This window comes from Vidua macroura, chromosome 1 (genome assembly GCF_024509145.1).
Source record: "Vidua macroura isolate BioBank_ID:100142 chromosome 1, ASM2450914v1, whole genome shotgun sequence".
In the NCBI taxonomy this organism is placed as follows: Eukaryota; Metazoa; Chordata; class Aves; order Passeriformes; family Viduidae; genus Vidua; species Vidua macroura.
The window spans coordinates 5,737,336-5,759,698 of NC_071571.1; the positions used below are offsets into that span (position 1 = coordinate 5,737,336).

The 22,363-nt window shown below is 45.3% G+C and overlaps 1 protein-coding gene across 2 annotated transcripts in view; it reads right to left on the bottom strand.

Annotated features, from left to right (window-relative positions):
- ACVR2B (activin A receptor type 2B) overlaps positions 1-22,363 on the bottom strand; it is a 96,266-nt gene that overhangs the window by 4,603 nt on the left and 69,300 nt on the right. The window contains exons 2-9 of one of the 2 annotated variants that reach the window (XM_053983406.1): positions 16,165-16,372; positions 12,070-12,179; positions 9,678-9,829; positions 8,198-8,341; positions 6,965-7,108; positions 5,974-6,122; positions 2,319-2,433; positions 540-678 (exon numbers count right to left, since the gene is read on the bottom strand). In XM_053983406.1, the coding sequence (XP_053839381.1) occupies positions 540-678; positions 2,319-2,433; positions 5,974-6,122; positions 6,965-7,108; positions 8,198-8,341; positions 9,678-9,829; positions 12,070-12,179; positions 16,165-16,372 (1,161 nt within the window). The remainder of the gene's footprint in view (positions 1-539; positions 679-2,318; positions 2,434-5,973; positions 6,123-6,964; positions 7,109-8,197; positions 8,342-9,677; positions 9,830-12,069; positions 12,180-16,164; positions 16,373-22,363) is intronic. The other variant, XM_053983416.1, reaches the window with a different exon arrangement.

A 22,363-nucleotide genomic window follows, 5' to 3' on the forward strand; every position in this document is an offset into this window, starting at 1 on the left:
GTCAAAGATCAATAACTAATGACTTATGATAGCAGGGAAACGGGCTTGCTGACCCTGGAAGATCCTTCCAGCCCTGTGTTCCTGTTATTTCACTAAGCTGCTTTCCATTCAGGCTACCCCACTTCCCTGTAAGGTAACAGCCAAGCTGACTGTGTGGCTCTTCTCAGAAGCCCAAGGCATGGCCTGGTCACAGGCAGAAATGTGGAGTGCCACTGAGAGCAGCTCAGAGCAGGCTGAGGAGTAAAGGACACCCATCCTGTAGGGATCACCTTCTCCCTCTGAATTCTCAGCAATTTGCAAGGTAACCAACATGGTAAAAAGTACTTTGAGACTTGAGCCCTTACAAAGGTTCAAAGGTTATTATATACAGAGAGTAGCACCTTATGTTAAAAAAAAGGAAAAACAGGTCAGCTGCTTTTAATAAAAATATGCCATTGACTTTTTTTTTTTTTTTTAAACAGAGACAGATCCATTGTCTGGACAACTAAAGCACACTGAAAGAAAACCTTCCCCAGGGAAGAGAGGATCTTTATTCTTACCATCAACTGCTCTACATCTGGAGACTAGCTCCCACAACACCAGTCCCATTGCATACATGTCTATTCTCAGGAAGGCGTCTCGTTGGAAGTTGATTGCTCCCTCCAGCACTTCAGGAGCCATGTACCTCCTTGTTCCCACCTACAGAGAAAAAACACAGCTCAAGTTACATTGCATTTGGGCCCCTCTGCCTCTGCTTTGGAGGTGAGTGACAGCTGGTTTCATTAGCCTGGAGGCCATTGCTGCTAAAGGTGCACCTTGCTCGAGAAACAAGCAAAGGGGAGCTGTTTCTTCTGACACCGATTCTCATTAAGATCATTCGAGTCCAGATGAGCAACATAAAGGAGGAAGCCAAAGTGCAAGGCTACGTGTGTGATACTCATTCAGTGCACACTGCAGGTCTGCATCCCGCTGCATGTTGCTCCAGCAGCACACCCTGCATGAGGAAATGCTGTCTTTGGAGACACACAGAACACCCTGAGGTCAAGTCTGGCTTGGTTATACTAACTGTTGAAAGTTCAATCCTCCATCACTCAAAAAAAAAAAAAAAAAAAAAAAAAAAAAAAAAAAAAAAAAAAAAAAAAAACCAAAAAACTCCAACCCCCTGGATGAACAAAAACAGAACCAAAAAAAAAGATGTTGGTTTGACAGCCCTAGATAAAACAAGTCTCCTGCATCCACAGAAGTAGTAAAACATGAACCCTTGCCATGGTTTGGAAAAGACCTCCTCTTGTTTTGAGGGAATAGGCATTATAGTGCCTCCATTGTTATGTTTAGTATAGTTCATAATGTAGGGAAGTGGACAGAACAGCAAGAGAAGAAACACCTTTCTTGGGAATTGAAACACTTTTAATAATTTCCTTTAAGGAAATTCTCATCTATTCTTGCTGTTAGGGGGACAGAGTGGCAGTGGGGACAGTGGAGACAGAGTGAAGCCAAGATATGGAAAGATGTGCAAAATACTGGAAAAGTTAAAAAAAAGGTGACAAAAATAAGGAAAGCTGAGTAAGGCTAACCCAGAAGAGTGTTCATTCCTTCTGAGATAAAGCTAAAAAAAGGGAGATGGAAATTCAGGAAGCACTGGAGGCAGAAGGAGGGGATGATGGACTTGCTGTCCTGGCATGAGAGCAGAAAGAGGGGCTGCTTGCTGCAACACAAAGGCAGAAAATTAAGAGCCCATAAAACTGTAGTATATTGTTTACACAATGCACAGCCAGCTGTGCCAAAGGTCACCCAAGCAGCCAGCCTGGCTGAATTCTTAAAATTAAATCAATAATTTTAGGATTATTAATATTTATATTGTGGTATCAGTATTAATATTTAGGAGCTTTATTACTTGTGTTATGGCCTAGAGAAGTGGTATGTGCAGCAGACTCCAAAACTAAACATTTCTACGATTCAGCTGGACTGTCTTGCCTTGCTTTGGTCAAGAAAGGTTGGGCCAGATGATCCTTGAGTCCCTCCCAACATGGTATTCTGCGATTCTATGATCCTGTGGATATTTATACCAAAACAATAAAGAGACAATGAGCCCTGTGCTTGAAGGAAAAAGCCACCTGACCCCAGAGCTGGGGGCCCTCACCTGCACAGCAATCAGAAAGCTTGAGCACCCTCCCCACTGACCCAGATTAAAGCAGCTCCCAGAATTTATGTCTAAGCACAATTCTTTATGGAAAAAATACATATCTCAAAGTGAAATAAATGCATCTACACAGACTAGCCCCCGTTCCAGAGAAGCTATGGCAAGGCCAACTTTTTAAAAAGTTAAAGGTAATGATTACCTGTCCATGAGTGTCACCTGGAGGTTTTCCAGGTTCAAACCGTACAGCCAGTCCAAAATCAGCTAGCACAGCTGTCAAGTCATTCTTCAGCAAGACATTTTTACTCTTGAAGTCCCTATGGACAAGCCAAGAAGTAAGGGAAGGGTTTATCATGGCATGTGTCTAAATCACACTGTAGCACACACATTGTCTATAGACTCAGCAGCCCTTTCTTCCTTTCTCCCCCAGAGTCCCAGCATGGCCAGTGCTGCAAACTTGGCTGCTCCTCACTGCCCTTGTCCCCAAAACACGCCCAAGCAGCCCTGAGCTGACCAGCACAGAGTCAGCCAAACTCTACAGTGAATTAATCTCCAAGTAAAATCTGATCTGAAGGAGCTCTTTTAATTAGAGCAAACTGTATATAAGGCACCATTTCTTGCTCTAAGCACCATCTTCTGGGCCCTTCTCATTCCCAAGAAGAAAACCAAGGCAGGTTAAGGGAGTATATTACTCTTTATCCTAGTAAGGATGTTTGCTCCTACCTATAAAATTAGATCTTTCTGGAAATCAGCAGATGCTGGTGAGACTCTCTCCACCCTGACTACATGCTTCAACAGACTTTTGCCATAGTCATCTATCAGCCTTCTGTTGTAATTGCTGCATTGATCTTCCCTGGAGAATTCAGAGGGTTGGAAAGCAAGCAGGGAAGGGGGTGAGGCCACACAGACACGCTGTCAGGGTCAGAGCAGGCAGCTGACAGGCAGGTGTAAGAATTTGCAGTAGAGATGGTGGCTCTGCGCTTGAAGGGGACATTTGTGTCAGTCCTGTGCTGCAGCAGGATCATTTCAGGGCAGCTCAGGTAAATCTGCAGGGGCTGGGAAGGGTGGGGGCTGGAGGAAGATCACACTGAGATGCCGAACCAGTCGAGCCCTGTTCCCTGGGCTTCCTGCATTTTCATCTGAAAAGGAATGTTTGGCAATCTAATTAAATTACAGACCTTAGACAGCAGATGGCAATTGTCCTGTATGCTCAGCATTATAACTTCCCTATCATCAATTCACTCGGTGACCCTGCTGATTGCAGGACATTGCAGGCCTGCACAAAATAATTAATGAGGGCAGATACAATTGTTCTGCACTAGAGAGACCTGTCAAAATTCTTTGTGAAGAGAGAAACTGCTGGACCATAGAGAAGGGGCTGCTCCCTGCAGCCTCAGATGCCAGAGCATCAGCTCAAAGCACTGCAAGCAAAAATCACCCAGCCCCTGATTCTGAGCTTAAAATATCAGAAGAGAGGATTTATCCTCTCTAAGCTAAACACAGCATGATGGGCATTTCTGGCTTGAGGATTAAGATGGGGGAAGTGGGTGTGAAGTTGGAGGGCACCATGCAGCCAGTGAACCCCAGCAGAAACCAGCCTCCATCAGCTCTAGGGACTCAGTACAGCTTTGCAGAGCCTCCAAAACATTGGTACCCCTCCATTACACAGGAGAACTGCATTTCCCACTATCTGTCATCCCAGAGACTGCCTGCTTCCATGCTATAGCAGTTTCCCCACAGGCTTAGGAAACAGCCATCATCTAATGACATGGATAAACGCCTTTGCTCGTTCAGCTTTAGGGGATTATGCCCTCAGGATGGTACAGATTGTGCATGAGATTTTTGCAAAGCAGTGGCTCGAGATGAGGACCACACAGAAATTATCAGACAATCTGCCTCAACGATGTGGTTCCAAGGTGAAATAAGATGTAAACCAGCATTACTGTAGAGCATGTGCTGCTGCTCCTCACCTGCAGTGCCCTTCAGACATGCCACAGTTAACTCCTACATCTTGATACACGATGCAGGGATTTCCCTTTACAATTCCATCCCCCCTCCCCATTTCCATACATTTCCCCATTTTTCCACGCTTTCCTTCCTTCCGTTCACAAACCACCTTGAACTGGCAAGTCTGAGCTACAATGCAAATGTATCCAGGCCAGGGAGAAGGACTAAATCCAAGCCGTGCCAAGTAGATTTCCCATAATATCATATGCATTAGACCATCCTAAAATGGTCACTGCCAAAAAAAAGTGGCGTGAAAAGAAGAATTTTTTTTCCATATAGCACTTCAAACTAGGGAATACAGAACAAGCAGACTATGAGTAATGGGTGAGTTAATTCGATTGAGACACTGGAGATTTTATTTGCAGCTTCCACGTGGGGGCACTTTTGCACCAACAAGTGATTCCATAACCTTAATCCTCCTTGTAGTGCCGGGGGGGGGGGGGGGGGGCAGAGAGGAGTTGGCTGAACCCCTGCCCAGCAGTGATTGGGGAGCTCCACCTGGCAACCCCAGCATCTCCAGCCATGTGCACTGTGGGAAGCCATTCAAAAACACCCCCCACACCCCCCCTCCCTAGATTAAAATGCATTTAGTGTTTTCTTTCAAAAATAAAATTAAAAGGAGTGGGGTAATCCGAGGGGAAATCCCTTGTGTCCTGAAACCCCTCCTCCACTAGGTATGTGCTAAATTCACACAAATGCTGCATTCTACAGCTTTTATCACTTGCTAAATGGACAGGGACACTAATGAGCACGATCTGTTGCTTTAAAGCCTTTCTATAGCCTTCCTCTGTTCCCCAACCTCAGGAATTTTCATCTATAAACCACTGCCTTTATTCTACAGGGACAAATGTCAGGGACACAGGGGTCAGCTCCAGGAGCAGCACAAAGGCAGCTGCAGGTTCTTTCAAAAGCCCCCATCTCTCCAAAACTTTCAGGTTTGGGGAGGTGGGGTGTTTTGGGGGCAGGGATACCCTTGCAAAAACAGGGATTATCTTGCCATACATGAAGCCAGGCCTGCTAGATCAGGTACAAATTGCTGCAGCTGGACGTGGGGTTTAAGTCCCTCCTAGATGAAATGCGGTGGGTGGCGGGGGAGTATGGCCACGGATTACAGCCTGTAAATCCCTTCTGGAAATCTCGGCCATCCTGCCCTGCCACGAGCAAACCACTCAGAAGAGATGCTTTAATGTAGGGCAAGCAGTGTGGGACTTTGGAGAAGGGCTAAAGCATGAGGATGGTTTAACCCAACTCAACTTTCTAGCTGTCCCCTCTGCACTGCCACCCAGGCGGGTTGAAGCTGTGCCAGGAGGTCTCGGGAGCAGGGTGGCACCTGCTGTGGTGTCTCTCATAAGCACCCTATCATGATTTGGGCCTTATAAAACTACAGGGAAAAGTTACTAGCAGCCATTTTCTGCCTTTCCACAGTTTATTAATTTTTTACCTAATGATCAAAGGCTCTGTGGGAAGACACGCAGTGGAGTTATCAGTCCAAATCAGGGAAAAATAGGGTCCAGCTCCTGGTACAGCCATAGAAATACACAGATCATAATGTGATGATATTATCAAGCCAAGTCCTTTCAAAAGAGTGGTTCTGCAGCAGCAGAATTCCTTTTCCACCACAAGGGAAGAGCTGATGGAAGAGAGAAGCCCTTACATTTACCATGAGCCACTACCAACTATTATTCCACAGGCAAGACACTTGCCCCTCACCATTTTATATGTGGTTGAAAAAAATTCTTGTCTTAGCACAGGATTTGCTGGGTTAAAAGGCCTTTACTTCCTAAAAGCACAACTTCCTCCTCCATTCAACAGCATCATTTCAAAGACAGTGTCAACTAAAGAGGCTTTACCTGTGTGCTATGGCAGGTTTGTGTCCTTCACCTTTGCACCAGGGGACATCTTCATGAAGGTAGGACAAGCCACGGGCCATTGTTTCTGCAACATGGCAGAGCTCATTCCAGCTGATAATGTTGCCCTTCAGGTAATCTGTCAGAGAACCCTGCAGAACAGGACATTGTCAGTTCTTAATCATAGACCCCTTTATGTGATAGATGTGCCAACTCATCACTTTAGAGAATGGTTTAGAGAGTTCTTGAAAAATCTGAGCCTTGATTTACTGGGGTGGTGGGGGGAGGGTGGAAATCACTAGTGAAGCAAAAAGGAAAAATAAAAATCAGAAGTATCCCTGAGTTTTCAACCCTTGACAGCACAGACCTCCTGATGTCTACTTATCTGCCAGGGAAGGGAAGGGAGGTAAGGGAGGGAAAAAATCATCTTTAACCAGTGCAATTCATCCAACCTCAGCAAGGGGAAAGCCTTCCATGCAAGATGAAGCATTGCATCAGCTGGTTGTGGCAATGATTGACTCAAGCAGACCTTGGATTTACCAGGGGGATAACACTGCTGGCTCAACCCCAGATTTGCACATTTGTTTTAAGTGTTAGTCATGGTTTATAACTAAAGCAATCCATGAAGTGGGAGATGGGCCCCAAGCTTCAACAGCAAACATAGAGCCCATCTGCAAGGGGCAAGTTGGGTTTGCAAAATCTGTCTCCCACGATGCTCATCTATGCACATCAAGAGATGGTGATCACTACAGATGTGAGCTGTGGCCTTTTATGCCTCTCTCCCTTCCTAAATCCCACTTTTATTAATCTTTTGTTTGTGTAGGAAAGCATTGAAAACTAAAGAAAGGGCATTTGAAGCAGGGGAGCAGGAGCACTTTGCTACCACAGTCATGGCCCACCAGGAACAGACTGGAGGGATTACAGGGATTATAATCCTGCTGTATCACAACCAGCTCCCTCTCTGCCTTCCCAAAATGTATGTGCAATACATTACCTTGTCGTGGAAAGCTGTGATCAGCCAGAGCTCTGTCTCCAGGTTTGTCCCCCTTTTCTCTGCTGCGATAAATTGCAAAAGGTTTTCATGCTTCATGCCAGGAGTGTTGAAAATCTCCCTCTCACTCTGCCAAGATTGCTTATCCTGAAGCAGGGAGAAATGCACCATCAAAGATCATGCTTCCCTTTAAAGCAAACAGCTCCTTCAGTTCAGTCAGAGCTGCTCACACTACTCTAAAAATCATGCTCCTGTGTTAGGATGTGATGCATCCCTTCAAAAGGAGGCTGTTTTCCCTAAAGAAGAAAGACAAGTTGCTGTCCTCAGTCTCCCCTCTCCAAAATTATCCTCAGCTGTTCCTAAAGGACGTGTGTGGGGAGCAGAGAGGAAGCCAAACTCAACCTTACTGAGAAATAATATTTTTCAAGATTTCCTAAGGATACTTGCAAGAGAAAGCCTGTGCATACAGCCCCCAGGATCAGCCCTGTAGGGTAATTGCTGCAGTTGCAAAACCTAATCTAGGCTCTATTGAATATTTACTAGTAGGTCACAGCTGGTTTGGACAGAAGATGTGCAGATCTCCTTTAGCAATGTATGACAACAAATATGAGGTGAAAAAGTACTGAAGGAGACAGCAGAGGAGCACAAAGATGTTTTAGTCATTTTTCTTTCACTTGATTTTTGATTGCTTTACTCTTTTCATCTGCAATTCCTAGAGAATCAAGTCAGGAGTGTTCAAAGGCTTCCTGGAGCAGAAGACAGGAGCTGACAGAAATGCTGCAGCACAATTAGCTCTCACAGCACCAGGGCTCTGCCTTTGGAGGCTGTAAACTGCTCACTAGGTTTGGATCCAGATTTACAATCCACCCAGGCAGGACACACAAAGCCAGGGCTCTGGCCCTTTGTGTGCACTCTGGGCACTGCAGCTGCACCCTGCCTTGCTGGATTTAAACAACACAGGCATTTGCAGGGAAGTTAATATACCCTGTAGATTTCAGAATGTGCTTGGTTTTGCCCTCCTTGCAACAAGCACTACTACAGGAAGCATTTGGTAATGAGATAACGCAGGGAGAAGTGTAGGAAGGAAGGGTCCTTGAACTTTTTCCCCCAGCAGAAGAGCCCAAATGCATCTTTGTTATGACTCAAAAATAATAATCTCCATAGGCACTTAGAGCATCTCAGCACTGGTGAGGAAGCCCCTGGCAAGTAAGAACCTAGTTGCAGTGTCCCTCTCACCTGAATAGGGAAGATTTTCACTGCTACGTAGTCGTTCATCAGCTGAGCCTTCCACACGCAGCCAAAGCGTCCCCTTGCCTTGATCTCCAAGAGCTGCAGGGGCTTTAGGCCAACCAGGGGAGAAGGGGGTGGTGGGCCAGGATCCTGCACAAGAGAAAGAAACACTGTCACCAGCTGAAGCTGGACTGTAAAATAAAGGGAGGGGAGGAATCGAGAGACTGCACATGAGGAAAGTGTGAAGAAGTTACATTTATTTAATACAAATTAGTTAGGTGAACTGTTTGCAGCAAGAACAGCCTGAAATTCCTTGTCTCGCTTGCTCTGTAGGGTTTTGGTATAGAACACATATAACAATCTGCACCTCCAAGTGTCACTTTGTGACACTGCTGCCTACCATGCTCTGGGCAAAACCTGAATTCTCCTGTGTTTTCAAAGCAAAAGTTATTTTGGGCTGTAAAGCACTGATGTCCTCAAGGCTACCTCCTGCTGGAAGTGGGAAACTTTAGATCTTTGTGACCAGACAGCCAACTATATCTAAAACCTCCCACTGCTCTTGACTACATTAGCATGTTCCATGTCACCCCAGCCATGGGCAGTGAACAGGTCTGTCAGCATCATACAGATCACATCTGTTTAAACTCTGCATTTGTCCAGGAGAACAATGTGACCCTGTAGGACGTGTGGGGTTGGAGCTCTGTCCTACCTGCTTTCAGATGGGAAAGGTTCACAGTATCATAGAATGGTTTGGGCTGGAAGGGAACTTTAAAAATCACCCAGTTCCAACCCCCCTGCCATGGGCAGGGACACCTTCCACTAGACCAGGGTGCTCAGAGCCCCATCCAATCCAGCCTTGACCACTTAGGGGGATGGGGCAGCCACAGCTTCTCTGGCCACCCTGTGCTAGTCCCTCATCACCTTCACAGGGAAGAATTTTTTCCTAATATCTAATCTAAACCTGTTCTCCTTCAATTTGAACCCATTCCCACTTGTCCTGACATGACATGCTCTTGTAAAAAGTTCCCCTCCATCCTTCTTGTGGGCTCCCTTCAGGTACCGAAGGCTGCAATTAGGTCACCCCAAAGCCTCCTAGATCCATTCTCTGAGGGTTCATAAAACCTGAGCTTCATCAGGGAAAGCATCTTCCCTCCTCTCATAAAACTGGCAGGAACTTTATCATCTCTTAGATCTCTGATGCTCTACAAAGTTGGCTGAAATCAGGCAATGGGTTTGAGAGTCTGGGAGGAAGGGCAGCTACCAAGCAGGGCTAATTCCTCCTTCAGCTATCTCAGACATGGTGGTAACCCCACCTAAACCCATCAGTCTGACACTTCCATAATGGCCAACTGTGCTACCAACTTCAAAGAGCAGAGAAGAAGAGTTAGGCCACCTGAAAAGAGTGAAGCAGAAGTAGGTGTGAAGACACACTGAGCAGCCCCCGTGCCTTTTGCAAGGCCCAGACAAAGGGGAGCGACTCCCTGACCTCAATGATGTCCACGTGGCCGTAGGGAGGCTTCCGGTGCCGGTACATCCAGAAGGCCAGCAGGATGGCCATGGACAGCACGGCGATGGGCAGCAGGGAGTACACCAGGATGTTGAGCAGGGAGGGCGTTGGCGGCGGCGGCTCGTATATGACTGTGAGAAAAGAGCAGGGTAAGAGAGGGAAAAGAACCTTCAGGAATGCAGCAGCACCGTCAGCTGCACATCCAGAGGCAACCAAACCCCATCTGTCCCTCCACTCCAAAGCTGACAGTGCTGGCTGGCATGCCCCATGATGACAGTCCCAAGGTTCAAATTCATCTTTAAGTCTGATTCACACTGATGGACAAACCTTTTTCCTCTGTGTTTATGGTCTTTCATCATATTTACACTGGGTGTTAGCAAAGCAAGCCTTCCAATGCTACATGGACCACCTTTGGTGTTTGATGGGATGGCTGGCCAAGCTCTGTCTCCACAGATGAAAAACATTCCCTGTGGTAATTGTAAAGGGGTAGGACTAGGTGCCAAAAATATAACTGAGGTACAATTACACCAAGAATCTGCATCTTTATACACAAGGTGATAGCGAGTGACATCTGAAGTTTTGTCTTTGTTTTGTTCAAGCCCAAAAATGCCAAATTTGATGCAAAAATCCATTTTTACAGAACCAAGAATTTCCAGTTCTTGGGGCTCAAAGGACACTTCAGGAAGGAATTTGGTCCAAACACCCCATCCATCAGAGGGATTTATATCGAATCATGAAAGATGTGAAGGAATGGCTTTCGGTATTGGCACACCGACCAAACAAGTTGAAATTTTTCAGGGCTTAATGAGTTAAATATATGGTATCTAAGCCTGATGCATTGGCTAAGGTTACCCAAACATTGGTTTTTGGCTGATCAATGGGCAAAATCGCATTGCTGAGGGCAAACAAAACAAAAAGACATAAACATGACATGTTTACAGTTCTGATATGTAAAGCAACAGTATTCATAAGGCTCCATGGTTTTCTCTTCTCCATAGAAGTAATGTTAGTAATGGAGTTACAATGGCCCAAACCACACTCTGCAAGCTGAGCCTCCATCTGACCTTTATTTAAGATAGGTATTTCTTGTTGGGATACACAAAAGCAGAACATTTCCTCCTCTTAACCCTTCCAAATGTATTAAGACAGCACGAAAACCCTTGCAGCATTGCTTTACCTTTCACAGTGATTGACAAGTTGTCAGTTTTTAGTAAAATGCTGCCGGAGCCACAATCAAATGCACTATTCCCACAGTAGTTCTTGTTCCAAATTACATCAGTGCAGTTGAGACACAAACAATGGGAATACTAAATGGAGCCATGTTGCTATGTTGGAGCCAGGGAAGGAAAAAATAGCAAGACTTGCCAAATTAAACAAAAAAACTGTGAGAGAAAGAATATTTGCTACTAGGTTGCTACGGGTACGTTAATAACAGGAGATAATATAACCCATGTAAACAATTAAAAACCTATCAGGACAGCCCAGGAAAATCTGGTAAAGGTCTACTGGAACATCTCAGCAAATGCAGATAGTTCAAACCAACCTAAGGAAAAGATTCACCTGTTTTAATAGCTTGTATTGAATGAACTTTTAAAAATTATACACCTAAAAGAATCATTGTTTTTCTATTAGCCTCTGAAGAAGGTCCTGCTATTACTTTTCCTCCTTGATGCATATCCACAGACTCTGAAAGCTCACACAGACCCTTTCCCTTTCAATCCCCAGATCAACAAAATAGAATCAAATGCAAAATCCCAGATGCTTAAGGTATCTGGAAACTCATGACCTGTGAATTTAATGAGGAAGGTGTTAAACACTTTTTAAGAGTTTAAGGCTCAATCCATGCTATATTAATCACTCTACCCTTTTCCCCTTGTGTGGGATTCTGTTTTGTAACATCCCACACTGAACTGTCCACCATAAAGAAAACTTAACCCTTACTGATGGTATCCAAAGTGTTGGTATAGCTTTAGCCATAGAGTGAAACAACCTATTCTTAAAGAACTTTAGCCAAAGGATTTCTGACTTTGTAACCAAAACATCCAACAACTCAATGTTGACATGAAGCTGAATCGGGGTAGGTTTAGGATAAAAATTAGGAGAAGGTTCTTCACCCAGAGGGTGATTGGGCACTGGAACAGGCTCCCCACGGAAGTGGTGACAGCACCAAGCTCAGAGCCCAAGGAGCATTTGGACAACACCCACAGGCACAGGGTTTGAATCTTGGAGGTTTCTTATGCAGGGCCAGGAGTTGAACTCAATGATCCTTGTGAGCCCCTCCCAACTCAGGACATCCTATATTTCTATTAATGTCCTTGGAAACTGGGTCTAGAGGAAGAGACCCCAACTCCCCGTCCTCCCAGTCACTCACCTTCTGGGCCGGTGACTTCAGGCAAATGGGTAAATTTCTCATTGCAATAGTTGCCCTCGCAGCAGCAGAAAAACACCTGAGGGTTTTCTTCTGTGGCTACACACTCCTGCCTGCACCAGGGAGGGACAGACACGGAATGAAGGGGAGAGAAAAACATTGTCAGCCAACTCCTGCCTCTTGTCTTTGGGAGCCAACCTGCCCCAAATTGTCTTCTCCACACACCTTTTCCTGCAGCTGCACTGCACAGATCAGCAGTCTCCACTTACGGAGAACAACTTGGCACTCAAACACCCCAGTGGATAGCAAAGACCCTTGAAAAGACTGCAAAGGAAACAAATGCTTCCATATGTACTGAGGGCATTAGATGGTGAGTAATAAATAACAGCCACTGCTGCTAACAGAATGAGAAGGAGAAAAACGACAGAGAGACGCCTCAGTCCCTGAGCGGTGACTTTCCCGCAGCCCATATGAACGCTGCCAGGCCAGAGAAGTATTTGATGATGCAATTAAAGATTGTGCCATAAAGCACACATGACGAGGGCTGAGCTAAGGCTGCTCCCACAGCCTTGAGCATCACCAGCTCTGCACACTCGAAGGGCACCAGACAGCGGCAGCCACAGCCCTGCTGCAGCAGGAGAGAGCTGCAGGTCTGAGGGCATGCAGTGATAGCTCAAGGTAATGGCTTTAAACTGAAAGAGGGCAGGTTTAGGTTGGATATTAGCCAAATTCTTTACTCTGAGTGTGGTGAGGCACTGGAGCAGGTTGTTCAGAGAAGCTGTGGATGCCTCATCCCTGGAAGTGTTACAAAATTAGGTTGGATGGGACTTGGATCATCCTTGGGCCTGTGGAATGTATCCCTTCCCATGGCAGGGGACTGGAACTAGATGATCTTTACAAGTCCCTTCCAACCCTAACCATTCGAGGCTCCTATGATTCTCACTTTGTTTCTAGAGTTTTTAAGTTTAATTTTTAAGTGCTATCTCCTCCATAAAAAGCTTATTTCTGCAGAAAAACCTTTATGAAAATCGGGTTGCAGCTCTCATTTTCTGCCTTTGCCTCTTATCCAGGTACTGCTACAGCCTTCCCAGCACTGAGATTTCCTTCCACATTGTGCAAGGCCTTAGGGGACTTCCATGGATCAAACCAACTCCACTTCCACACATACTCCCTCTCCCCACAGATCAATGCCAAAAGAGATGTGCAGTGATTTTCTGCAGTACTTTAGCTGTCATTTCTTTCTGTTTCTTAAATGCTGCTTCCCTTCCCTGCCACCTTTTGCTGTGCTATGCTCTGGTTTTAGTTATTAGGCTTGCAGAGCTGCTCTCCACAGAGAACTGTATCAAACTATTTCCTGAAGCCCAGCTAAATTATATGCATAACTTCCTTCCCTCGACCACTTGGAGGAAGTAGCAAAACAATCATATGCGTTTGACATTATTACTCATTTCTGAACCCATGCCAAGCCTCCCTTTCTGTGTTATCACTGACATACTGCCACGAGAAGAATGGAAAGGGCTCTCTTCAATCCTAGCTCTGGGTAGTTTTCAGTGCTTTACTCCCTTTGGGGGAAAAAAAAATGGCTATAGCCAAACTGTCTCCTCCAAGGTCTCAGCTGGGAAGCACTTGGTTTGTTTTTCAGGCTCTCATTTTTTTCAACTTCAAAGCAAAAAGGCAGCCATTTGACTTATTCAAATGAACAAAGATGTTTCAACAAGTTAAACAGCGTTTCCAGATGCTTTTTTGTGAAATCAGATAACAAGCCCTTTGGATGTAACAGCATCAGTGTTGGAGCCTTCAATAGAAAACACATCCTTTGCTAAATCTGTTGGTTAAAAAAATCAAGCTAATGAGTGAAAACAGCCTGCTCCACATCTGCAGTTCATTATCCCTGTCTCTGAGTGAAGCCATCCAGGTATGTATGACATGTTACACTTAGCAAATATTACAGCTGAGGCAGGGGGAGAGAATGACACATTTTTCTGTGGCAGGGAGGGCACGTTTCGGAGCGGTTCACGTGCTCTGCAGGGGAATGCGAACATGACCTCTCCGGCAGGGCTGTGTAAATAAACGAGAGCACACAAGTCGATTTTTAAACACTACCTTTTTCCTATAACCTTAAATGTACATGTGCCACGTTCTTGTTTCCTCAAGATAAAGAACAGAGTAAGGAGCCGTCACCCTCAACGTCCCAACCCTTGCGCTCCAAAATTTTTCCACATTCTTCTGACACAAAGGAGGCAGCGCTTGGCACATCCCAGCATGTGCTGCTCCAAAAGCAGCTGCAGCACCAGAACAGGACCATGCCCTGCATCCAGGGACACAGGATACAGGTGCATCTGCCAAGGCTGCTCCCAGAAACTTGGCATCCAAAGGTGCCAGAGATACAAAGGGCATCAGCACAGCACTGCTGATCGAAAAATCATCTTCCTAGCCATTTTTGCCACCTTGTGATGCACTACTGCCTGCATGGAAGTCTGCCAAGGGCACTCAAGGGAAGAGAGAAATTGAAAAGGACTGCACTTAAAGAGGGTCTATTCCTTTATATAATTAAAGCTAACCTTTATTTCAAATGTTGCTTCTGATATTTGTACTGGTTTTTTAATTCTCAGAAGGTCTTTTAGCTTTGCCCTGGAACTTGTGGCTCTGAAAAGTCAGGCAATGGAATACTGGATGTTCAATTCTAGGGCTGCAAAAGGCTGGTGAGGAGCCCTGGAAAATTTTTACCATTGTAACAGAGCAACACATTATGACAGAGTTTAAGAAACACTACATCCCTGCAGAGACACTCAGTGACAATACAAGTGTCACTGGATATGAGAGCAGGCACTGAAAGGAGAAATCTGTTTACAGTAAACACTTCTGCTTGGAAGTAGGAAACTACAGTGACCTTCTATTCTCAGAAGAATCGGCATTAAGATGACTAATGGGCCAAGGAGGATTGATTTATTGGGAAAGAATAAAAATTTAACTATATATAGAGCCTGGCTACTCAACTGGCAAGGGAATAGGTGTGGTAGGAAAGTAACTCTGGAGCTAATAATAGAACAAAGACGAGGAACAACTTACAGTCGAGATAAGCCAAGACACAGGCACAAAAGCAGGGGAAGTGTACAGCACCAAAGGAAGAAAACACTGCAGCCATGGGACAAATCTAGTTCCAGCTTAACCCCACAGTTTAGCACCTGATCTTCCTAAAACTTTCAGAACGAGATGCTACAAAGATGCACAACTGAGAATTGCACAAAGTTGAGATCGACCTACATCGGTGTTATATCAAAGGAAACCCTTGAATTTTATGTTGCTAATCCTTATTGAAAGGGCTGGGCTTGGCTTGGTTGGTTGGTCATTGGTTTGGGTTTTTTTTAACAAAAACCCTGAGCTCAGAGCTACTCAACATTGTCCTTTTCAGCTGCGAAACTTCATAGGGCTGTTTTCTTTAGCCGTAATTCTTTTCCCCTTTGTAGAATTGCATCAAGGGAAGTGAGAAAAGACTAGTTAATTTTCCCAGCTATTTAATGAGGCTGGAGCCTTCACACTACAAAACCTCACTCCTTTTCAGCTTGCTACAAGCAGTGACACACAAACTCACATTGCTTTTGCTCCCCACTCTTTCTCCTGGCCCTCCTCTTCACTCAGCCAAAGAACAGTGGAACTTTTTGCAACATCACAAACGTCAGAATATCTCAACCCCTAACCACCCCCAGATATCTGTGCTTTTCTAGACAGCTCTAAATGATTCCAAGTTTTCACTTATATCACCAAATGCTCCTGGAAGAACATATTGCTCTTCATTTGATGGTACAGGACAGGTTTTTCAATGAATGCCAGAATTATCAAAGCTTTGCTAAGGAAAAAACAAACAAAACAAAACACAACACAAAACCCCTAAAAGTGATTTTTGCAGCTTCTATTTAGAAAGTCAAAGCAGGCAAGTGACAATTCTGAGAGCTGCATTAGCAACAGAAGCAATTCCAGGGGATGCTTTTGCCAATTAACTTGGACTTGCCTTCTTTTCCTCTATGCAAAAAAATCACGAGCTTTTACACGTAGAGGATCAAGTAAACCTTTATTTAGATAAACCAGTTGGGATGTTACCTGTCATAGCAGTTGAAGTCATCTAACCAGCAGCCTTTCTTCACCAGCTCGATGGAGCCCGAGTTGTTTCTCCACGAGGCGTAGCAGTGGAGCCTCTTGTCCTTCTCCCCCTCGCAGCGCTCCACGCCGCTCTGGTTGGTCTTCTCCAGCTCCCAGTTGGCATTGTAGTAGATGCACTCCCTTGTCTCAGCCTCCCCATGGCCTGGCCCTGAAAACAAAAATCAAGCCCCAAGAACATTCAGGTAAAATCAGAAATAGATCCTGGGGATTGTATGGCTCTCTTTTAGGTGATGCGTGCATTTGATTCCCTAGGAGCTGAGCAGCTCAGCAGTGTGAGCTTCAGCACAGTGTGGAGATTATTTTCTCCTCTGGGGTGAGGTGGGGAATGGAGAGGTCAGGTTTGCCTAAGCTCACACAGGAGCTCATGGTGAAGTCAAGAGCCCAGCTGAGACCTTCCCAGATCTCCTCTGGACAATGCTTCAACCTTAGGACCCTAAAAGAGGGGATGCACAAGGCAATGCATACCCAGTAATGTCTAACCACAGAATCCTTGTTTCGCAAAGACAGCCTGCCAGGGTGCTACTTGATGCTTGCTGGGATGTCATGCACTGGAGTTACTCTCCCTGTGCACCACTGCTTTGGGAAACACAACCTAAAAATGCACAGTTTCTTCCACGTATGTAACTGAGAACAGATAATATTCATCCTGCAGAGCAGGGCCAGACCAGTGGCCATTCCTCACTTTGATCCTGGTTCAGGCTTACTCGGGTAAGACTCCATATGATAAATGCCATGTTTTTAGCTGCATTTGACACAGCTCATGGTGCCTCTGCACCCAAGCAAGACCTTCAGCAACAGAAAATTCTGTTCCCCAAACAACGTTGGCCACCCCAAATGGATGCTTGGCCACCAGAAACAAAGGAGTCTCCATAGCCCGTGGGTCTTCCCTGCTTTAGAGCCTTGTACCAAAGGACTGTGGAGCTCCTACTGCCCCCAGGGAAACAATTCCCCCATAGCCACCATGTGGCAGAACTGAAATACAACTGCAGACACATCCATTAAAACCAGAGTCAAATAAGGGAACACTGATATTTACAGGTGACCTCTTCTGTCCTAAACCTCAGAAATTCTCTCTTCATCTGGAAATACTCTGCTTTGTGGCATTTTGAGGATTAGTATAAAACAAAACAAAGAATGAAACAAATACACATCTTGTAAGCAGACAAACACAAAAGATATCATGAGCCCTGTACCATGATGATTCTGTAAATCCTGAAATGCCCTGCAGCCATCTCTCCTTGGGATTACCCAACCTAAGGCAAGGTCAGGCCTGGCCATTATTTTGATGGATTGCAATCATGGAAAATGTAGGTATCTCAATAAAATGTGTTGACAACTGTGTAGAAAACACAAATAGGTCCCACAGGATGGTGAAACAAAAGTGCTGTGCTCCCAAAATATCCAGACGTCTGTGAAGCCTAGAATTACGTTTCTAGCTAGAAAACCACAGTTCTGAATAAACTAGGGGTGATGGGTCCAACCTGCTCCCAATCCCAACACCTGGACTCAGCAATGGGTAATTTTCATGGCATGGATAAAACTCATCACACTAGGAAGATCTCTCTGCAAGCTGCTGAGGTGCTCAATCCTTCAATAACACTTTTTAGGAAGACTGCTTGATCTGCATCGTGGGAGAGACTGCAAGGGAATAGGGGTATGAGAATGTCATAAAGCTGACTTCTGAAACTGGAAATTATATTCAAAGCACACACGAACAAGCGCTCAATTTCAATATCACCTGCAGGTTTTATCAGCTCTTGCAAAGCTCCATCAGAGTTTTCCTCTGACAAGTTGCTTACAATAATGAAAACAACCTACCAATATCCCTCAACACAGAACAATGTCAATATTGACAGTCCTTGTTAAAGCCTTGATATTTGTTCTCTTGATACTTAGACTGGGCTTCTTTAGGGCAGATTAAGCATTTTTGCTAAATACTGGCTAAATCAGCAGGAAAGCAAAAGAGCTTTCTCTTGTGTGTGGGGGTGGAGGGCGATATCTTTTTACTTATAAGGGAAATAATAAATAACTGCATAGAATCATAGAATATTTTGGGTTGGAAAGGATTTTTAAAGGTCATCCAGTCCAATATCCCTGCAATGAGCAGGGACATCTTCAACTAGACCAGGTTATTCAAAGCCCCATCCAACCTGACTTTGAATACTTCTAGAGCCACCACCTTTGTGGACAAACTGGGTTAGAGTTTCACCACCCTCATTGTAATATGTCACATGGTGTCCAGCTGGTATCTGACACCTAATCCTCACTTATCATCTTCTTCTCCACTCCTGGAAATACACTTTGCAATACCATTTTTATCATCCCAAACTGAATATCACTTTTGATCAAGACAGAAATTTCCTTTCCCTCCCCAACTCCTTCTCCCAGAAAGCTGGAAGGTTTAATGAACCATTTCACTGGAAAACAGCTCCAAAATCTAATCCTAGCTCAGCCACCATCATCTGCAACCTCAGGCAATATTGTGTAGCCTCTGTTTTCCCCACCATAAACGACAGCCAATGCAATGCGCAGAGCTGCGGTGAGATTTGATATTTCCACTGTGCTTTGGAAAGGGAGTGTTGAAAAGATGTGAAGCAGGAGCTGTATCAGCTCTGGGACCAGCAAACCAAGGCTGCTAAATCCTGTGTTGAGCCCAGGCTCCCTTCCCCCAAGACAGTTGTCTTTTCTGGAACAAGTTGCAGCTGAAGAGTAAGAGCTGCTTGCAAACACGCAAACCCAACTCTGCAAACAGCGGCCGCGCCAGGAAAAAGGCCTTTCCCAGTTTTCCCCCCTGCTGTTAAAGTTTAGATGATTTGAATAAAAGCATGCATAAAGTTTTAGATGACTAAATAGATGTATGCTTTCTTTATAACAGCTCCTAAGGATGCTTGCATTAAGAAGACACTTTAAAAACCTGTGTGTTTGTTACCTGCTTTCAGATCTCTTTAAAAGCCATTTGGTAGGATCCTCGCCCCGCTGGGTGCTCACGACTGCAAGAAACCCTTCTGTTTGTACCCAAGATGGTCTCAGCAGGAAGGGGCAGAGCTCCAGGTCTGGGTATTAATTTACCTGCTGCTTTAGCTCATCAAGAAACACTCACACCTTGCTCTGTAATGGATCACGCAGAGACCAAAGTTTGCAGCTAGCTGCCTGTTCTGCACTCGCTGCAGTAAAACCCTCACTGAACAGAGGGAGGGGGAGTCAAAACAGGGGCTTGTCCCTTTGAGAGAGAAAGGTGGTGACTAAGAGAAGGAAATCTGAGCTTTGCTCATCTATCCCCAGGGAGCTGTGTAGATTTTCCTGCCTCCTCTTCCCCCGTTGAGCAATGGATACCTCCAAGGCCACTGTAGGTCTGTAAGAAACACTGAGCTGGACATTAGGTAATGGTTTTAAACTAAAAAAAAATATTTAGATTTGATATAAGGATGAAATATTTTTCCTCAATGAGAGTGATAAAACACTGGAACAGATTGCCTAGGGAGGTGGTAGATGCCTCATCTCTGGAAACATTCATGGTCAGGTTGGACAGAGCTCTGAGCAACCTGATGTAGTTGAAGATGTTCCTGCTCACTGCAGGGGAGTTGGACTAGATGCCCTTTAAAGGTCCCTGCCAGCCCAAAATATTCTGATTCTTCCAAGTGACAAAGGCATGGATAACCATGTCCTGCTTCTCATTTCAAGTTGCAAGAAGAATCAGAGGGTGTTCCCCCAAGATATGTGCAGGAAGCACTTGTCTCCCTCCACTGGACACAGCTGATGCATCAGCACAACAAGGATTTGACTGGGCTCCACTGTGCCCCCAGCAGTACAACCTGGCTCAAGAGAAGCATTCTACCAAACTTGAGCATCTGACAAGAGTGACACCATTAATTTTGGCCAAAAGGGCCTTTCCTGAAACAAAAGTTTTTCAGTGCAGTCACAAACCACAGCCTGAGACAGATTACAGGGGTTATGTCCCCACAGTCCTGCTCTCCCCCTCCTCACTCTTGTCATCTCCCTCATAGCAGCCTTGGTACATAGGAAAGCTCCTGAGTGTCTTCATTTGGTGGCACTGCCTGGTAACATCCTGCTCAGGTGGGAAGGCAAATAAACACCCCAGAGAACTGCTCAACTTTTGGCAGAAAATCAATGGGACTTGGGTGCAACGAGATATAAAACCTTTGCTATGCAAGTGTTTGAAGATCGCTGTTGGAACCTGGTCTCCTTCATTGGGCCCCCATTCCTCTCCTGCCTTAGCATATTCCACCAGCCACAATGCAAAATTTGGGAAAAAAAAAGTTGCAAAGCAGAAGCATGTATGTGGGCCAGGAGCATGGACATGGGGCAGGAGCACAGCATATCCAGCACTGCATCCCACTCTCAGCCCCAGCTCTCTCCATGGAAAAGAGCCTCGTGCCAGCAGCCAGGCAAAAACAATCAACTTTTTAATATCACAATCCACAAATAGTCATTTAAGCAATAAAGCCTGAAGTCCTGTTTGAAATCAAAGTCTAAGGAAGAATCAGGCTTTGCAGGAGCAGATGGGTTTCTGGCATCCCACTGCATCCACCCAGCGCTTCAGGGATGACGCAGTGTGGCTTGTCCTCAAACAAAAGCTGCACAGAAATACCTTTACACAAAATACCAAGCCCAAATAACTCCCATACATCACTCAGGCAGAGGGAGGCTATCCACCATCACCCATTTTTGGGGTGGAAATCAACTTTTTGACCTCAGTCCTGAGGAACTGTCATTATGCTGATTCCCCTGGGTCAATTTTCTGCTCCAAATGACTGAAGTATCACTAGGTTTTTTGCCAAGCAAGACCCCCAGCACCCATCTGAGGCACATAATGATGGGAAGAGCAGTCGAAGCACCATGCGACATGGGAAGACCTCTCGCCTCTACTTGGGAGTTACAAGGCACAGAGGGAGCTCATTAAAAAAAGATCCCCGTGAACTGAAGGACTTCAGCCTGCTGAGACATGGGACCTTGCTGCTGATCTGAGACTAAACCCTGCTCTCCTAATTTGGAGTCGCTGACAGATCACTGAGGCTGTATCATTATCCAACAGCTTCTAAATTATAGCCAAGATCCAGTGTAGCAACTCCAGGTCTAGGTGTTAGCAGTTGCCAGGCTCCTAACTCATAATTAGATACATAGGGAATATCTTCCCCAAGGCTGAAGGCTGCTATAAATCTCAGCTCTTTATCTCTGCCTGTCCCCTTTTGAAAACCTAAAATGAAAGTATATACGAAAAGATGGGATGTGTCAAAATAGTCTGCATAAACACTGAGTGATTTACCAGACAGTCTGTTTGCCTGACTGTCAAAACCACCGGGCTTTATATATGAAACAGTGTATGCAACTGAAGTTATTTGCAAACACTTCGTTATGTCCCTATATAGCTATTTGTACATGTAATTTTATAATATAAAACAGCAGAGATTGTACACTGAATTGGGGTAATTGCCCTCTAATTTGGAGGGTAATTGCACGCAGCAATTAAGCAACTGCGGATGCATTCTTGCACGTGTGATTATGGAAGTCTGGCCCTTTGTTTGAGGTTTGGGTTTGCTTTCAAGAGCTCTCCCTCAAACCGTGGCAGGGGTGAGAAGAGCTGGGAAATCAGGGGCTGCTGGGTGCTCACCTTGCAGCGCAGCATCTGCTGGGATGAGCCACTTCACCCCCTTCCCAGAGGATGCTAAACCAGCTGCCTCCAAACCCACAGCTGCATTTTGGCACACCCTCCAGTGGGGAACCACAATCCAAGCATGTGTGGAGCGCTCTTGGAGGCACTGGTGGGGAGGGAAAGGCAGGGAAAGAGGGCTGCTGCCTCCCTGCTCTCCCTCTGCCAGACACCTGCCCAGAAATCGCGTGCAGGACTGCAAAATTAAAGAATTTCAAATAGCTGTTGCTAGAAATTCAAAATCAAGCCAGATTGAAGAAGGCTTGCGACTGGGAATGTTTGGAAAATGTTGCTCTGGAAAGACCACCCAGTTGCATCTCTCCAAAATGAATGTGAGATTTCTAAGCATTGCTCCAACATTTATTCCCCAAGTGGGGTGATTTCATTCCTGCTGTACTTACATAATAGGGGCTAAATACATCTTTAGGCAAAGCATCAAACTCATGATGACATCTGTGTTTAAGCACGTAA